The sequence below is a fragment of the Hippopotamus amphibius genome, chromosome 3, assembly GCF_030028045.1.
Source record: "Hippopotamus amphibius kiboko isolate mHipAmp2 chromosome 3, mHipAmp2.hap2, whole genome shotgun sequence".
Classification (NCBI taxonomy): Eukaryota; Metazoa; Chordata; class Mammalia; order Artiodactyla; family Hippopotamidae; genus Hippopotamus; species Hippopotamus amphibius.
The window spans coordinates 71,419,085-71,435,721 of NC_080188.1; the positions used below are offsets into that span (position 1 = coordinate 71,419,085).

Consider the following 16,637-nt stretch of genomic DNA (forward strand, 5'->3'; position numbering starts at 1 on the left):
CCTCCCCCAGGCCCCTCCCCTCTCCTGCAGGCTGCCCTGCTGCCCTCTTCACAAGGCCTGGCCTCTTCATTCTCAGCATGGACACAGGCTACCCTGATTTCCCTCAGGGACCGAGCTGCAGGGTTTAGCAAGACTTCACTAAAGGCTGGTCCCAGTGCAAAGGCAGAGCGACGTGTCATTAAACAGGCTTCCAGGGAGCCCAGGGCTCTGTGCTGACCACTTATTCAAGGATTTTCCTGTTTAATCTGCACCACCCCATGAGGTAAGTACTATCATTCTTCATGCTTTGTGGATAAGAAAACTGAGGTGCAGCAGGGGTTGATATCTCCAAGATCCACAACCGTCATCAAAGCCAGGATTTGAATCCTTGAACTGGTTCCAGCCTCCCTGCCCTGAACCGCTTAGCCTCTGTACTGCTCACACAGCGGGCGCCCAAAAAAGCATTTGTTGAACGAATCGATGAGCGATTAAGCAGGTTTGCAAAGATAAATGGCAAAGTTAGTTCTTATTTGGCACATCTATAAATAATGCAGTCATTTGCCTCTCATAAGCGTTACACGTGTATTAAACGAATAAGTCACTTCTCCAAACATCCATCTCTATTGTGCATGTTTGGACATCTTTTTGCATAATTTTAATAATGGATTCCTTTCCATATTTATTTTTACTTTTGTCCTCCTAATATTGCTGCCTTTTGTGGATGTCAGTTCCTCTCTGAAATTGATTGTGTCAGTTGCCTGCGTGGGTCCCATGTAGAATTCTAACAGCATCCAGGTAGAGACAATGGGGCTTTGTTTTTTTAAAAAGGACATGGCTGTTTTAAATGAGTCACTCCTGACTCCGGCAATTATCTTGAGCTCTAAAAGCTTCTCTGTTGCTAGGAAACCACCCCGCCAAGCTGGTGAGCCTTTGCTAAAGTTTTGTCAAGTGGTTGAACTTCTGCAGGCCCTGACCCAGGCGGGTGTTCCAGGCTGTGAAGTTAGTTCTCAGCAGAGAGTGAGCAGGAGCAGTGGCCCGAAAACCTCCCTCAGACATCACCCACAGGGACCTGCCGTGGTTCAGGTGGCAGAGAGTCCAGGACCCAGTTTGGGGACACACTGCCTGGGGTCGGATCCTGGCTTCAGCACTCACAAGTTTGTGACTTTGGGTGAGGTATCCCTCTCTCTTTGTGCCTCAGTTTCCATCTTTGTAAAATAAGGACATCACAGCATCCTCTCTTATGGTGACTTGCCGATGAAATGAGATGATACATACAAAGCCCTCAGCACAGTGCCCAGTGCCGCGCGTGGCTCAGAAGTGTCAGCAGTTAATACAATAATGACAGGGAGTGTGGAGGGTAAGGATGCTGATGGGGCAGCTGGGCAGATCACTGAGTGGCCCACACTCCAGGCCAAGGCTCAAGGACACAGTCCAGTGGGTGTCAGGAGCCTCAGAGCCTCAGGACTCAGGGGAAACAGAGTGACAGCTACGCTTTCACCTGAGCAGAGGATGGTCTGTAGTTGGGAGCAGTCTAGGGAGGGGAGCAGAGTTTGAGCCTTATTTCATGTGGACCCTGGAGTGTTTGCCCTGTGGCCTGCCCACAGCTCAGCCCAGGGCCTGGCTAGGAGGAGAGGCTCGTCCACGTGTGCAGCTCACCATAGGTCCCTGGTCCTCTAGGAGCCCCACCCACCCCTCTGCTACCATCTGGCTGCCAGCCCCTGAAAACTGCTGGGAGCTCCTGGAGGGGCCCACGCTTGCCGCCCTCAAGAAAGGCAATATGGAGGGTGGTCCCACCTTTGCTGCTCGACCTTAGGCAAGTGCTTGGACCTCTTTGGGGTCTTCATCTGTGAAAGTGGGCAGGGATCTGTTGAAAGTGTTGGCTGTGAGATCAGAATGAAGGTACCTGAGTGTGCTCAGTTTCCAGGGCCACTGCGACAAAGGACCACAAACTGAGTGGTTCAAAACAACACAGTTATTCTCCTACAGTCTAGGGGTCGGAAGTCCCACGTGGTCTCACTGGGCTAAAATCTAGGTGTCAGCAGGGCTGTGCTCCTTCCGGAGGCTCTAGGGGAGAATCCATTTCCTTGCTTTTTCCAGCTTCTGGAGGCCACCCACATTCCTTGGCCTGTGGCCCCTTCCTCCATCTTCAGATCCAGCAATGGCAGGTGTAGTCCTCATGTCACATCTCTCTGATTCTTTTTTCACTGCTGTGTCGCCCTCTGAGTACAGCAAACAGAGGTTCTCTACCTTCTGGGACTCAGGTGACAGATTGGTTCCCCCCTGGATAACCAAGGATACGCTCCCCATCTCAAGGTCCATAACCTCAATCACACCTGCGAAGTTCCAAAGTTGGTGCTCAGTCAGTGCTGGGTGGGGCTGGATGTGGTGGGGCTGAGGCCATGGTATCGTCACCATCCTTTGGGCATCTGCCATGAACCTGCTCTTTCACCATCTGAGATTGAATCCAGACTCCTCCACTTACAAGGTCTAGGAACTTGGGCACAAGTTAAATCTTAATCTCTCTAAGCCTCAGTTTCTCCATGTGTAAAATGGGTATAACACTAGTACTCCCTGCTTCCCCCACAAAAGGCATAACATGAAGCCTAAATAAGATACTATATAAAAGCCTCCATACAATGGGGCCACAGGGCTTAACAAGGTATTTTTTACTACCTCATTAGTCATCCCAACAAGGAGTGGCATTGCCCTCTATTTACACATGGGGTTCAGACAGGTTAGCCCATAGTCCAAAGTCACATAGCCCGGAAGTGGCTTTCTCCTCCTTTATTCTCTGTCCTGGGGTGGAATGGTTGATAGAGAATCTCGCCAATCAAAGTCCTGCCAGCAGACCCACCAGGACAGTGCCGCTTTCCTCCTGCTGGGTCTGATGTTAAAATGCCCTCTTGAAAGTAGAGAGGCCAGGCCTGGGCTCCCAGGAGGGGTGCAGGGAAGCCACAGGGTACACATCCTCTGGCTTATCTCAGCCATCACAGCAGGTGGGGCTGGGCCTCTCTGGCTTCCAGAACCAATCCAGATGCCCTGTGGTTTGGCTCCTCCCAGATCTCGTTCTCTGGGACACTGAAGCACGTGTGTGGTGGCGCTGCTGGAGGAGCACCATATTAGGAGTTAACTGGGCCAAACTGGAAATACGACTCCAACACTTGTTAGCTGTGTGATCTTGAGCCAATTCCTTAACCTCTCTGAACCTCAGTTTCCTCATCTGTACCATATTCTCTAGTTGGATGTGAGGGTCCAAAAAAGATCATGGGAGAGTGTGAGACTATTTGGAAATCATGGTGGGCTATGCTCACTTGCTTCAAAACAAAACAAAACAAAACACAAGACAACGGTCATTTATTGAGAGCTCATGTGCTAGGCACTGCACTTTGCAGGCTTTATCCAATTTAATCTCCCCCCTCCCCGCATGACCCCCAAACCAAGAAGAGGTCAGTATTATTATTGGCTCCATTTCCTCAGTGATGGACTCAGAGCTTGGAAAGATTAAAAGTTGCATTAGGAGCAGGAGGCAGGAAGCCTGGAAATGAAGGCAGCTTCCCATATGTGTCCCCACCCGCCATATGCCTCCTAACAGGACCCATGGCCCATTAAAAACAAACAGCATTCCAAGCCTCATTTTCAATGTAACATTTGTTATTTTATTGGAAAAAGCTGGTATTAACATATTTATAATTTTATTCAACAGTTGGATAGTTTGTGAGACACCAAAGAAAACAAGAATGCACCTATGAGTTACAGAGTCCAAAATGGTCAGGCCTGTCTACTCTACCACCACTTATCTGATGCCACCAAGCGATCCGTCCTCAGAGAGTATTGAAATAGAAACTAAAACAACCCAACAACTTCACAATGACTATGTGAACACCCATAAATTCAAAAAGCAGGAAATTTAAACAGTAAGGAAGCAAATTTGTGACTATGTTACTGGCCCTTCTGCCATGTCTAGTTTTGCCCCTCCCCCCCACTATCTTTTCTCAACACACATTTTATTCACAATTTGCTTTGGGCATCATTATTTTCCAGGGATCCAAAGACATGCTTTTTCTTCTGAGAAGATCTTTTTCTTTCCTTCCCTTTTTTTTTTTGTCTTCCCTTTTTGGTTTGGTATCCAAAGTTTAAAACAGAGTAAGGAACCAGGAACTGTATTAAGACCTCATTTTGAGTACAGATTTGCACTTTGTAGAAATGGTCCATGTTAAATCTGTGATCTGACAGTAACCTCTATCTGCAAATGCAAATTTCCTCTCAGCATCTGAATCACAAAGGGAAATGGGTTTCACCAAATATCCAAGTAATTGTGTAAGGCCCTCAGAGCTGGATTTTGGCTTCAACAAGATTTCTATACAATTTACCACATTCTTGAACCTCTTTACAAAGGGAGAAAAAGGAATCCAATCCTGTGATTGTTAATTTTACTTAGAATAGATATGTACATATAATACTGTCCAGGTCACCTGGATTTTACAGTGATATATAAACAAACATTCTTCATTCATGTTGATTAGAAAAAAAATCAATGGACCCATTTCCTTGTGTAATTATTGTATGGCTGGAAGTGAGTGCACATGCGTTCTGTGCTTTGACACACACAAAAGTAGACCATTATCCATTGAAAAAAATCTCGAGTTGGGCCTATTTCCTGGGTTAGGTTACATCTTGTTAAAAAAAAAAAAAAAGTTGGATTCAGTCGGGCCTCTGCACTCTGCTTTCTGAATCAAAATGCAAGCCACGTGGTTCTGCTGCCAGTTCTTAGGGCAAAGACAAGTGGGCGTGGTTGGCGGGTGGGCCGATCTGGTCCTGACGGAGCGGAGCGGCAGGAACTGTCCTGGAAACACCTCATTCTCTGTGGCCCGTGGGGAAGTGTCCTCTGGGACTGTGGGTCATAAAAGAAAATGTATCCTAAAATGGTTAGAGCATGCAATTTTCTTTTGGAGGCAGTTCGGTGCATCTGGGAAAGGTGCTGGGGTACAGATGTAGGGTGAAGAGAGGGCGGAGTTCCTCGACACCAAACAGGCGAGGAGCACCCGGGGTTCTTCTCCATTCTGCGTCTTGGTTCTCCCCGGATCCTCATCATAGTCCCACCTGCTTCGTCCTGCTTCACAAGATGAAGAGACGTTTCCAGAACCTTCCAGGCTAGAATGCTGCTTTAACATGAGCCACCAACGTGGTGGGTTGGAAAGGGCCTTGTTGGAGGGCCTGGACGGGGTTCCTGACTCCCCCCTTGGTTGGTGCACGCCTTGGGCCTCAGTTTTCTCGTGTGCACAATGGGAATGACAAGTTATTCATCTTTAATCCCTGGCACCTGGCACAGAGCCTGGCACTCAGTGTGCGGCTGGCATTTATGGAGGAAATGAATGGGCACCCACTTCACAGGGTCACGATGAAGATTCAGAAAGATCACAGAGGGAGCCAGTACGAGTTCCCACGAGGTGCCGACGACGGTTGCAAGATGACAAGGAGAGCCGCAGACCAGCCGTAGGGATTCCACGGATGGGCCTGGAGGGCCGGCACCGTGCCCGGCACTGGGCAGATGCTCGCAAAGGGTGGTTTAAATGGTGAAGAAAACTGGCACATACGTGGGTAGATTCCACTCCCCTTCCTCTCAAGAAACCGTAACAGACATTAAAATATCTTAAAAGAGGAGCTTGCAAATTCTCAGCATGAATTCACGATCCAAAAAGCAAAAAGGTGAGACCCTCGGCTCTGAGACGGTGTCCGTTGCTCCCTGTATCATTAAAAGAATCCCTGGCTGGCTTGTCTGAGCTTCGTTCTCTGTCTCCGGAGCCCTGATCTGGGGGCCAGCGAGGAGCGCGAGAGAAACCGCTCCGGGGCTCCGGCGTCCCCAGAAAGGAACCTCTGGAGTGAAAAATTAACGCGCAGACGTAAAAACCCTAATAAGCCTGCACGCGGTTAAAGTACGGGATGAAAGAACTGGACTTCAAGCCCGACAGTCACGTCGGTTTGCTGTGAATCCTTCTTTTCCCTGTTTTCCAAAAGAGTGGCCAGCAAAGGCGGTTGGGTTCGGCCCCGGGATGCTGGCGGCGCGGCCCGGCGCCCCCTGGTGGCCGCTCCGCGCGTGGCCGCCGGGGCTCCTAGTGCATGTCGGAGTTCACCTTATCCTGGAAGATGTACAGGTTGTTGGTGGCCGCGATGGCGATGATGTTCTCGGCCGGGTGCCAGGCCGTGTGCAGGATCTTTTTGGTGAAGTCCAAGCTGTCCACGCTGATGTCGTCCCGCCGCCGCTTGCCGCCCACGCACACGCGCCGCGGCTTGAGCACCGCCCGGGGCTTGCTGCTCTCCCGCGACGCCTCCAGGGTCACATCCCGCTTGGTGTTCCGGTCAAACATGCGGAAGAAGTTGTTGTAGGCCCCGGTCATGATGACGCTGGCGGGAGAAGGAGAGGCGTCAGGCGGGGCCGCGCAAGAAAGAAGCCCGCCCCTCCTCCTCCCGGGGCTGCAGGGCCGTCGCCCTGAGATGGGAGCCCGGTGGGAGCAGAGGGGGGACACGTCCGCCTCCTGCCACCTTCTCTTGGGGTCTCTTGTCCTCCCTCACATCTCGGCTGCCCCAGCAAACACTTAGGGCCAGGAGCTGAGACCCGTTTAATGCTTTGCCCCAAACATCATAAAAACATTCCCTTGTACTTTGCCCTTTAGTCCAAAAGAGAGAGGCCTAGATTTTCAATAAGATTAGGCAACAGCAGAAGGAGAGCAAAGGGAAATAAACACAGGAGACACTGGGCTGTAAACTCTGCGTTGACAAAGAGCAGGCCCCTGAATCAGCCAGACGTGCCCTTCTGGCAGGGACCCAGCACTCTGCTGCTGTCTGAATAGCCGAGTGACTAAATGATTGCTCTCTGCACACCATCAGCGTGCAGGTGTTCACAGACCTCCCCCATTCTGCTAAAGAGCATTCTACATTTGTATATCCACACCCCACCTCTTCTCCCCACCTCTGTCAAGGAGAAGGGATTCCTGTTGGACCAGAGAAAGGATGTCAATTTACACAGTAAGAGCTGGGAGAGAAAAGAATACCAGCTTCGTGAGCCTGGGCCTGGAGAAGGGCACTGGGTTTTGGAGGTGCTAGGGGCAGGGGTGGTGGGAGTGGATTCCAGAAAGCAACACTGAGGGTTAGGAAGTGGTCCCCTTCCATGTTCTTCAGGAGAGATGCAGACAGATTGGTTTCCCTCCTCCCTTTTGGAGATGAACGGTGCTTCCTGACGGTGTCATGGTTCCAGGATGAGCCACGAGGACCCCTCGGTGCACAAGGCTGACACACACGAGCCATGATTTCAGCATTACCCAAGTTGCAGGAGTAATCCCGTGCCCTGGGCTGTGCAGGGTCAGGTGCTCAGGCTTCTCAGATGATGCTGAGCCACAGGCTCAGAGTGACATATGTCCTTGTAACACGTTTCCTCCTCATGGGAGAACCTGGGCTGACACCAGGGGAGTATGGTACCTGAGGCTCCAGCCTAGAGCATCTTTACTGGAGACCAGGGGAAGCCCACCTCCCTGGAGCCCACCTGAGAATGAACGAGTTGTGGTGACAAGTCACCTGTCACCTCGCCTGTGGACCGTCTCTTAATGTCGGTCCCTTCTAGATGTGGGCTGGGGAGGCCCCTTTGCTGCCTGGTCCCTGAAACTGCTCAAGGAGAGGGGTCTCCCCAGCAGAGGGAAGCGGGTAGAGTGACATCTGTCTCCTAATGTGATTAATACAGCACTTTGTCTCCTTTCTCACTGATAAGTCTGCCCCTCTGAGTTCTGATCTTTCACAGAAAGGAAGTTTCACTTGGCTTGGAGCCTGGCAAGTCAGGGCCAGGAATCCCTTTTAGGTTCCAGCCCACAAGCAGCTCCCTGCCCCGGCTGTTCAGGTCATGGAGACGGCCGTGTGCCCGTGAGGCCAGCCTCCCGCCAGAGCCACAATCTGCAGTGTTAAATGTTTGGTGCCACCTCCCCTTGACACCCAAACTGCTTTCTCTGACCTTGTGTTCAGAGATGGGTGGGTGGGTTTTGGGGGGCAATGAGGATGGAAAATGCCTTCCATAAAGTGGCTCTTCCGTGGAAGGGGGCAGAGGGCACATGCCAGCCGGGTAGCTGGAGGGGAGCTTCATACAAAGACTGTTCACAAATGTTCTGGAAGGTTCTAAGGGAACACAGGGAAAGTGCTGTGCCCTGGGACTGGTACATTTGGAGATTTTGAAACCACCCCAGGCCCGAGAGGTGAGGGGAGGGAGGAGTCACAGGAGAGAGAGAGACAGAGAAAGAGAGACAGAAAAAGAGATGGAGCCCGAGAGATCTGTGTGAAGGGGCCTGTCCTCTGAAGGGAGCTGTGCCCAGAGCTGTGGCATCGGCCAAGACAACAGGGAACAAGGGGGGATAAATGGTCTGGCCTTTCTCTCCACCCTCAGTCTCCTTCTAGCGTCCCCACTGGTTAAACCCAGCCAGAAGCCAATGGACACGGAGGCCTGTGGATGCAGTCCACAGGGTCAGCCTCCAGGCATAGTCTCTGTGGAGGCGGGAGCTGGAGGGGCAGGTGGGGACACCTCTGGGCTCACCTCACGGCACTAATCACCCGTGCGCTAGGGTCTACCTCTGCCTCTGCCTCCGCAGCAGGCGGGGGCTCCTGGCGCAGGTGTGTCTTGTCTGAGTCCCCGGGGCCTGGCTTGGCCTCCTAGGGGTTAAGGGGTCCCTGGAGGAAAGACAGCCCCCAGCGGCAGCCAACAGGAAGAGACCAGGCAGAGCTCCCCCCCCACCCCCGGGGAAGACAAGGCTGCAGGAAATGCTGTGTAAACCAAATGGACCGAAGGGCCGGAAGCTTCTCTGAGTCAAGGCCAGACCTGCAGGTTTAGAAGGTACCTGCCCCCGAGGTGCTCCCTAAACATCTGCTGAATGCACGAATCCACAAGTCAGCAAGTGAACGCGTGCCGTGGGAGGGCCACACACAGTCACAGCCAGCCTCCAACGTCTGAGAAAGGCCTGAAAGGACATGCCCGGCCACCCCTGTGCACACGGACAGGGGACAGACCAGAGGTGGGTGGAGGGGGCTTCTCTGACGCTATCTGGGGGTGGGGGGCGGGGGGCAGGGGGCAGTCAAAGGGTTCTGCCTTTCAAGAGATTTGTCTAATCCCCGGAGGTGAAGGAAGGGTGGGTGGAGAACTCTGATGTACGTTCTGGCTCTATTCTTTTCTGTTCTAAAACCTTAGTTGGTGTGAACAGACCTGAGTGTTGTTGAGACAATGAAATGACGCGCATGTGGAGATGCTGCGTGGGTGTGAGGAGCTGGGGCAGGGAGGGGAGTGCCCTCCACTCCCTCCTTCCCAAAGAAGCCCCGCGTCTCTCCTCGGAGGTCAGCTCACCCCGGGGAAGCCTGCGTTGGCTCTGATGTCACCTAAGTTATGGCCCGTGAGACTTCCTGACCGTGCAACCCCCCAGTGTGGGAGCAGGGAGGGGGCTAAGCCTGAAGATGCCCCCAAAGCAGAGAAAAATCACTGAAGCCTGAGCCTGGGTCTCTTGGGGCTGCCCCAGGGCTGCTGTGTGTACCAGGACTGCCCCTCGGGGTCTAGGCGTGTGACCCTTGGCCGGGCCATCGCCGGAGTGCCTACCCCTAGGTGGCTCAGCCAGACATAGGTCACCCTTGTTTGAGCTGGAGGACCAGCAGGAGGGCGGGGTGAAGTCGGTGCCTCCGTGAGGCTGGGGGTGGGGTCGGAGGGGCCATTCTGCCACCCAGCGCCCAAGGGTCCCAAGGCCAGAGGATAGGGTGGGGGGATCAGGGGGCTGCAGGGATGGGGCTCATCAGGTTGACCTTGGCCATCATCAGCAGATGCTCAGGGCCAACCCCACACAGCTCAGGACGTGACACAGGGGACCACTCCTCAGGTCTGCACACTGCGCTGCCCTTCTTCCTGCCTCTCAGACACAGCAGGGCTGTGAGGCTGCAGAGGAGGGAAGGTGAGCACGCGGCAGTGAGCCAGGGCCACTGGGGGTGTGAGAAGCCACGCCAAAGTCTCTGTGTGCAGGAGGGACAGTGGGCTGGCGAGCACTGGCCAGGTGAGCCTGCGGGGCCGGAGAGAGGCCTGGAGCCCAGCCAGGCAGCACCTTCTGCAAGGTGAGCAAGGAGGAGGCAGAGGCAGGGAGGAGAGAGGGGGAGGCGGGTGAGGTGCCGGTGTCTGTGTCTGTGTGTGTGTGCGTGCGCATGCGCGCTTATGCATGCCATCCCGAGGGAATCCTCAGGCCTCAGAGGTCACTAGTCAGGGTGAACTCTGACCTTCCAACCCAGGGCAGCAACCCACCTGGCCTGTCTGGTTTAACAGACAACAAAGGGGAGGACTGCCCGGGACCCTGCCAGATACCCCTTGTCGCTCCCACAGCTGGTGTGCACCGGTGTCAGGCTCTGGGTCGGGCTGGATCACGGGGAGGGCGCCCTGCCGCCAGGGTGGCACAGGGAACTGTGCACAGGTCAGTGCTGAGGGAGCCAGGTGGGCTGAGCTTCATCATAAGGGGACTCCTGCTTTTGTTCCTTCTACGGCCCTTCCTCTCTGCCCAGCCCTGGGACACTGGGTGGCACCGGGGTGACACTGCTAAGCTGGCAGCAAGAGAAGGTGGATTCTCTTCTACCTCCAGGGAGAGCTGAGGCGCCCACCCTCATCTCACCTCTCCCTGTGATGTCCTTCACCCCCGCCCTACGAGGTGGGCACTCCCAGAGCCTGCAAAGGAGAAGGGTTGCCTGGACGGGCACAGACCCACCTGGAAGCTCATAAAACCCACACCAGCCCCGCCCGGGGTGGGCTCAGCAGCCTGGGAGTAGGTGCAGCATGTTGGATGGGGAATGGAGGGTGCCGAGGGCCGAGGCCTCTCCTCCCCAGGCCCAGAGCAGCTGCTGTGGGGCAGAAAGAGTGGAGCTCAGCAGTTCTGCCTGGGGTCAGGAGCCGGGCAGGTGGCCCTGATGCTGGGTGACCTAAGGCTGCCAACTGGCCTCACTGTCAAGACAAGGACGGAGGCCTCTCTTCACCTGTTTTACTTGGGCTTAAAAGGCCAAGGCCAAGGCACACACCCCAAGCACACGCTGTGTGGACAGTGCTTGGGTTGGGAGGGCCACCTGAGTCCAGAGCCCAGCTCTGTCCCTCACATGCTTCCTAGCTCCCCGTGCAGTTCTCCCATCTACAAAATGGGATAATGAGGGGCCCCGGCCCCTGGTAAGGATGGATTAGATAACATGGGAAAACACTTCGAACAGTGCCGAGCTCAGTAAATGCACCTCCTGTGATGTATTAAATGCCAACAGGTATTTCTGGATTCTAACATTCCTTGTGGCCTGACGCCCCACCCACCTGTCTGACTGGGAGCCCAAAACTAGGCAAGCAGAAGGAGACCGTGGGTGACGGATTCCCAGAGAAGGGCTCTGCCTGCCAAGGGGCCCGACCAGGGACCTCACCGCCTCCCTCCTCACCAGCAGGGGCAAGAGAAGAGAGAAGGCAGCACCCCCCCCGCCCCGCCCCACACCCAGTTCTCTAGGGAACAGTTCACAGAACCCAGTGGGCACTTTCACACAACACCCATCCTTCTCCTGAGCCGTCAGGGGAATGGAGAGGGAGATCATGAAAGTCATTTGCAGCCCACACAGCTGCTAATCCTTCTTCCATTCCGGTGGGGCATCCAGCTGACACCTCTGGGGAGGAGGGAGCCCTCACCACACCTGCAGGGAGAAGGGTCTCTTTCACCTCGGAACACCAGGTCCCAGCACCCTGCAACAATGCAAGGACAGAATGGCCCGCTGCTCCCCTTATTAGGCATTCTCTAACGTGCAGAAGGTTCTTTCAACAGGGAAAAGGGCAGTCTCTGCCCTGGCTTGCATCTAGGCAAACTGCTTCATCTCTGCCAGCGTCATTTTTCTCATCTGCATGTGGGGATCACGGTCCTGGCTGCCTTTGTCCACGGGCTCTCTTCTTTCCATCGGGGAAAGGCTCGTGCCCCATCCCTATGGTTCTGGAGGGTCTGTCACTCATGACACTCTCCCTCCTGCTGGCCAACTGTGGCATGCAATAAATCATGTCCATGCTGACTGGCCCCACAGTGAGCATGTGACCCAAACAAAGCCAATCAGACCTTTCCATGAGAATTTTCCATATACCTAGAAGGGGGATTGTGGGCTGGGAGGACAATGGAAGGGGGACTATTTGGGGTCACCATCCTTAACAGCAAGGGGGAGCCATCTGCAGTGGGAGAGGATGAGGCTAGTGTGTAAGAAGAAGCAGGGAGGCTCAGAGACGGGAGTGGACAGAGCGGAGATGGCCCCAAAGGTACAGCATGAGCCCTGGGGTAACCTTGCTGGAACTTCTCAGAACAAACTTAGGCTTGTCTGATTTCCACAACTGGAAGATCCTTAGTTGACACAAATCCCTTCCTCCCAGGCAGAACATATCAAGGAGAGCTTCCTAGAAGAGGTAGCATTTGAGGTGGGTCTTAGAGGCTCAGCAGGATTCTTTCAGACACGATACACAACAGACGCGTGTGTGCAAATCATTGGACTATCTACTGCCAATACAGAGCCATGGCCTTGCCAGGTGTGTCACACACAGGGTCTTATCCTGAAAGCAGCCCTTGAAAGTCCTGGTTTATTAGAACCACTTTCTATGTGAGCAGACTCAAGAGAGGGTCAGGTGGCTTATTCACGCATGTAGCTGGAGAGTGGTGGAGTGTAATCTAGAAATTGAGGGTGTCTGACCCCCAAACCGCTGCTCTTTCCTCTCCCCCAGGCTGCCCATCTAAGTCTTGCTGGAGTCGGGTGATGGGTGTTGTGAGGGTTATCAGATATCCACCAGCTCTGTGCTGCCACATATACAAGCAGGATTCTGGAAGCTTCCCATTAACATGAGAAGGACAAGAAATGCTGAGCTGAGGGATTCAGAAGGTTTGCTTTGGTCTGCAAGGGTGGGGGCCCTGAAGGGCAGTTCTTGCTTCTCCCCTTAGCCTCTGAGCTTCTGGAAGAATGGGACCAGGCTTTATTTACCTTGGGAACCTCCTCTGTGGGGCTTACTGGGCTCATAGATGCTTGTGATGACATGGAAGGAGGTGGCACACCCTTCTGCCTCCCAGAAGGTCAACAATCTTTGACTGGACACTCCTGAGGCCCCAGGTGAGGGGCTCAAGATGGGCGAGCTACAGGCCCACTCCCAGGGCACCTCAACCAGTGGGGAAGGCAAACAGAGGCAAGATGAAAACATGTAATAAATGCAAAGACACAGAAGGAAAACCCAGGGAGCTGAGGGTATCAAGATGGAGAAGACCCTGAGGGCTTCCTGGAGGGGCTGGCCTTGAGTTGAGTCAGTAATGCAAGGTGACAGCAGGAGTGAGCCAGGTGCAGTGTGGTCAGGGTTCCAGGGGGTAGGGGCAGAGCGGGTTGTGGAGTGGGGTGGCAGGGACTCCCGGGGCTGGGGTGGCTGGCATGTAAAGTGCATGGCAGGACGTGGTGGGTGAGAAGCAGGACAGCTGAGCTCCAGGCTGGGCACCGGAAAGCCGGAAAAGGCAGCTCCAGGCTCTGGAAGCTCAGCATCCCCTGTTCATGGACGCCCCCTGGTGGTGATGTGGAGGAAGGGCGGGCCGTGGTCACAACCAGTAGGGAGCCGAACATAGACAGACACACCAGAGACACAGACAGACAGGCAGGCAGGCAGGCAGACACACACACACACACACACACACACACACACACACACACACACACACGCAGAGCAGTACTGGAATCTCCTTTTTGCCAGCAGTCTTTAGAGACCCCCACCCCAGACCTGCTGCCCGTGTTTGCGGGGGAGCCTCCAGTGTGTCGGCCTGGGCGCAGGTCCCTGGAGGGAGCACTGTGTGTCCCCTCTGACCCAGCTGCATCAGCCTAGTGTCAGGCCAGGGCCGCCACCTGGTTTTCCAAGTGTCCTCCAGTGGACCCCCGTGCCCACCATGCTGGTCCCTGAGAGCCCTGTCCGCTTGGAGACCCCTCGGGCCAGGTGAGCCCCAGGATGCTGGCACCAGCCCTAGGGGGTTCCCCCACCCCTGGACACAGCAGCCTGGCCCCCCGTTGGGGCCAGCCCGCTTCCAGGAGTTCCCTCCAGGTCCTGTCCCTGTGGCTTCCGCCCCCCAACCCTGCCCCCCACCTGCCTTCCCTGATGGTCCCCGTCGGCCTGTGCCCACAGTCACACGGGGTCATAGCGCAGAAGCTCTCACATGACCGTGGCAGTGCCGGCCATGCTCAGAACTTGGGGACAGCCCAGCCGGCTCCTGGCTGGACACGCAGGACTGACGGGGTCCACGTGGACACCCTCCCAGATGGCACCTGAGTCGAAGGCTGCAGCCCTCACCCCGCCCCTCCTCACCTACCAAATCCGCTCTGACTGTGAACCGTGATGGGCGACATGCTGACATCCTGGCCAGTGTGGTTCTTATCCTTGCACGGTCTGGTCACCTAAGTCCCTGCCCTGGGCCTTCCCTGCCCACACTCGCCTGGGCTGAACCGCGTGATGGGGAAACAGGAACCTGCGTCAGGCTCAGGGCCATTTCCCAAGTGGGTGGGGCTGTGAGGGGTGGTTACACCTGGGGAGGCTCCCCTGTGCCAGAAGGTGCAGGAGCTCTGTTGTGCTCCCCGGAGTCCCAGTGGGCCTGAAGCAGAGGCCGTGATGGCTGGAAGCGGGTATAGACCAGTGGCTAAAGGTCTCTGCCCAATGGGCCCTGGCACCAGAACACCCCCCACCCCTGACAATGTGGGGCAGGGGCTGCCTGGTGAGGGACCCGGAATTGACTAATGATGTTTCCATGACCACTCAGGAGAACAGGGCTCCAAATGGATGTTTGGTTTAGCTTCAGAATGTGAAGTTTCATTTCCACCCTTGAACTTGAGAGCTGAGAATTTGAACCTGCTGCAAGAAAGGCTGGGCCTCCTAGGAACACCTTGATTCCTGAGGCTTGATAACAGTGAGTCCCCTATCTGCACCACCCCCCCCCCCCATTCCGTCCAGGTCACCAGCCAGCCTGCAGGGCGAAAAGTCCCTAGTTAGGTGGGTGGGGTCGGAGGTCTGAGGTTACCTGTCGCTCCCATTCCAGGCACATTCGAACTTGTCGAAAATGCAGTCGTTCTCATACAGGGAACAGAGCTTGCTCCGAAGGTAATCATGGACCTGGTGAGAGAAGGGGACGGGGTGAGTCAAGGGGGTGCACCCCGACAGTCCTGGCCGCCCTCCATGAGGAGGTGCTCACTGAGCAGGGCTGTGCCCTCCAGGGTCTGCATGGCACTCCTGACTCAGCCCTGCTCATCGGGAAGGGACCACAGCCTGGCATATGGCCAACCCCTGAGCTGTGGTCTGAGAGGAGACAGTCACAGTGATAAAAGAGACAACACCAAAGGGGACCAAATCCTGGCTCTGCCCCTCCCTGGCTGTGTGACCCTGGGCAGTGACTTCACCTCTCTGAACCTTGGTTTATTCATCCTTAAAATGATAAGAGCACACACCTCATGGGCTGCTCTGGGATCAAATGTAAGCGACTGTTTGGTGCAGGGTCATGTCCTCTGAGGACAGCCATCACCGTGAGCACTTTGCTGACCATCACAGAAAACAGGGGAAGGAGGCTCACACAGGCCTCTCAAGCGTGATCTCGGCAGACGCCACCTGTCCTGTTTTATAGATGAGGCACTGAAACTCAGAGGTTCAGTAACTGGCTCGAAGTTCCTCAGCTTACAAGTGGGAGACCAGGATCCCCTCGCAGGGTTCCCTGACACCACAGGGGAGATGTGATGCCCCAGGACCTGCATCCACCTGACTGGAGCCCAGTCCTGCAAGCTCTCCCCCCACGGGGCTCCTGGGTGCCAGCTCTCTTCGGAGACGTGGCCCTGCCCTCTGGTGGGGGAAGGGGCAGGTAGACGGGTAACATGAAGCCTGAACTTCTGGCTCTGCCCCTTTGTGATCCAGGGGAGTCACTTAACTGCCGTGAGCCTCAGGTTTCGTGTCTGAAAAGGGGGTCATGAAACTCCTCCCCTGAAGAAGAGCGCGAGAATTCAAGAAGCCGAATTTGGGACAAAGCACTGGGTAGGTATCTGCGACTCTGATTAACTACCAGGGACGGAGAGAAAGAAATGTCCAACTCCTGCTGGGCAGTGACACTGGCCACAAACTAAGGGTCAAGTACAGGGAGGGGAAGAAAAAGGAGGTCTTTGTCCTTTTCTGTCTGGGAAGCTCTTATTCATCTTTAAAAACCCAGCTTCAGAGTCGGTTCCCTGCTTCAGCAGCCTCCCCGGACTACCCCAGGCTGAGCATCTTTCCTTGGCTCAGGTGCACTTGTGGCTCCAGCCCTGACTTAGTGTATGTTTATGTGTTCTTTTTTTTTTTTTTAATTAATTAATTTATTTTTTATTGGTTGTGTTGGGTCTTTTTTTTTTTTTTTTTGCTGTGCACGAGCTTTCTTTAGTTGCGGTGAATGGGGCTACTCTTCCTTGTGGTGCGCAGGCTTCTCATTGCCGTGGCTTCTCTTGTTGTGGAGCACAGGCTCTAGGTGCGTGGACTTCAGTAGCTGCGGCACATGGGCTCAATAGTTGTGGCACATGGGCTTAGTTGCTCCGTGGCATGTGGGATCTTCCTAGAGCAGGGATCGAACCCGTGTGCCCTGCGTGGG

At 54.7% G+C, this 16,637-nt stretch overlaps 1 protein-coding gene across 2 annotated transcripts in view; it reads right to left on the minus strand.

Annotated features, from left to right (window-relative positions):
* Positions 1-3,594: 3,594 nt before the first annotated feature.
* The window catches only part of PPP2R2C (protein phosphatase 2 regulatory subunit Bgamma), a 148,292-nt gene continuing 135,249 nt past the window's right edge, over positions 3,595-16,637 (minus strand). For both annotated transcript variants that reach the window (XM_057726398.1, XM_057726399.1), the window contains exons 8-9: positions 15,057-15,148; positions 3,595-6,381 (exon numbers count right to left, since the gene is read on the minus strand). In XM_057726398.1, the coding sequence (XP_057582381.1) occupies positions 6,090-6,381; positions 15,057-15,148 (384 nt within the window). In that variant the 3' untranslated portion in view covers positions 3,595-6,089. The remainder of the gene's footprint in view (positions 6,382-15,056; positions 15,149-16,637) is intronic.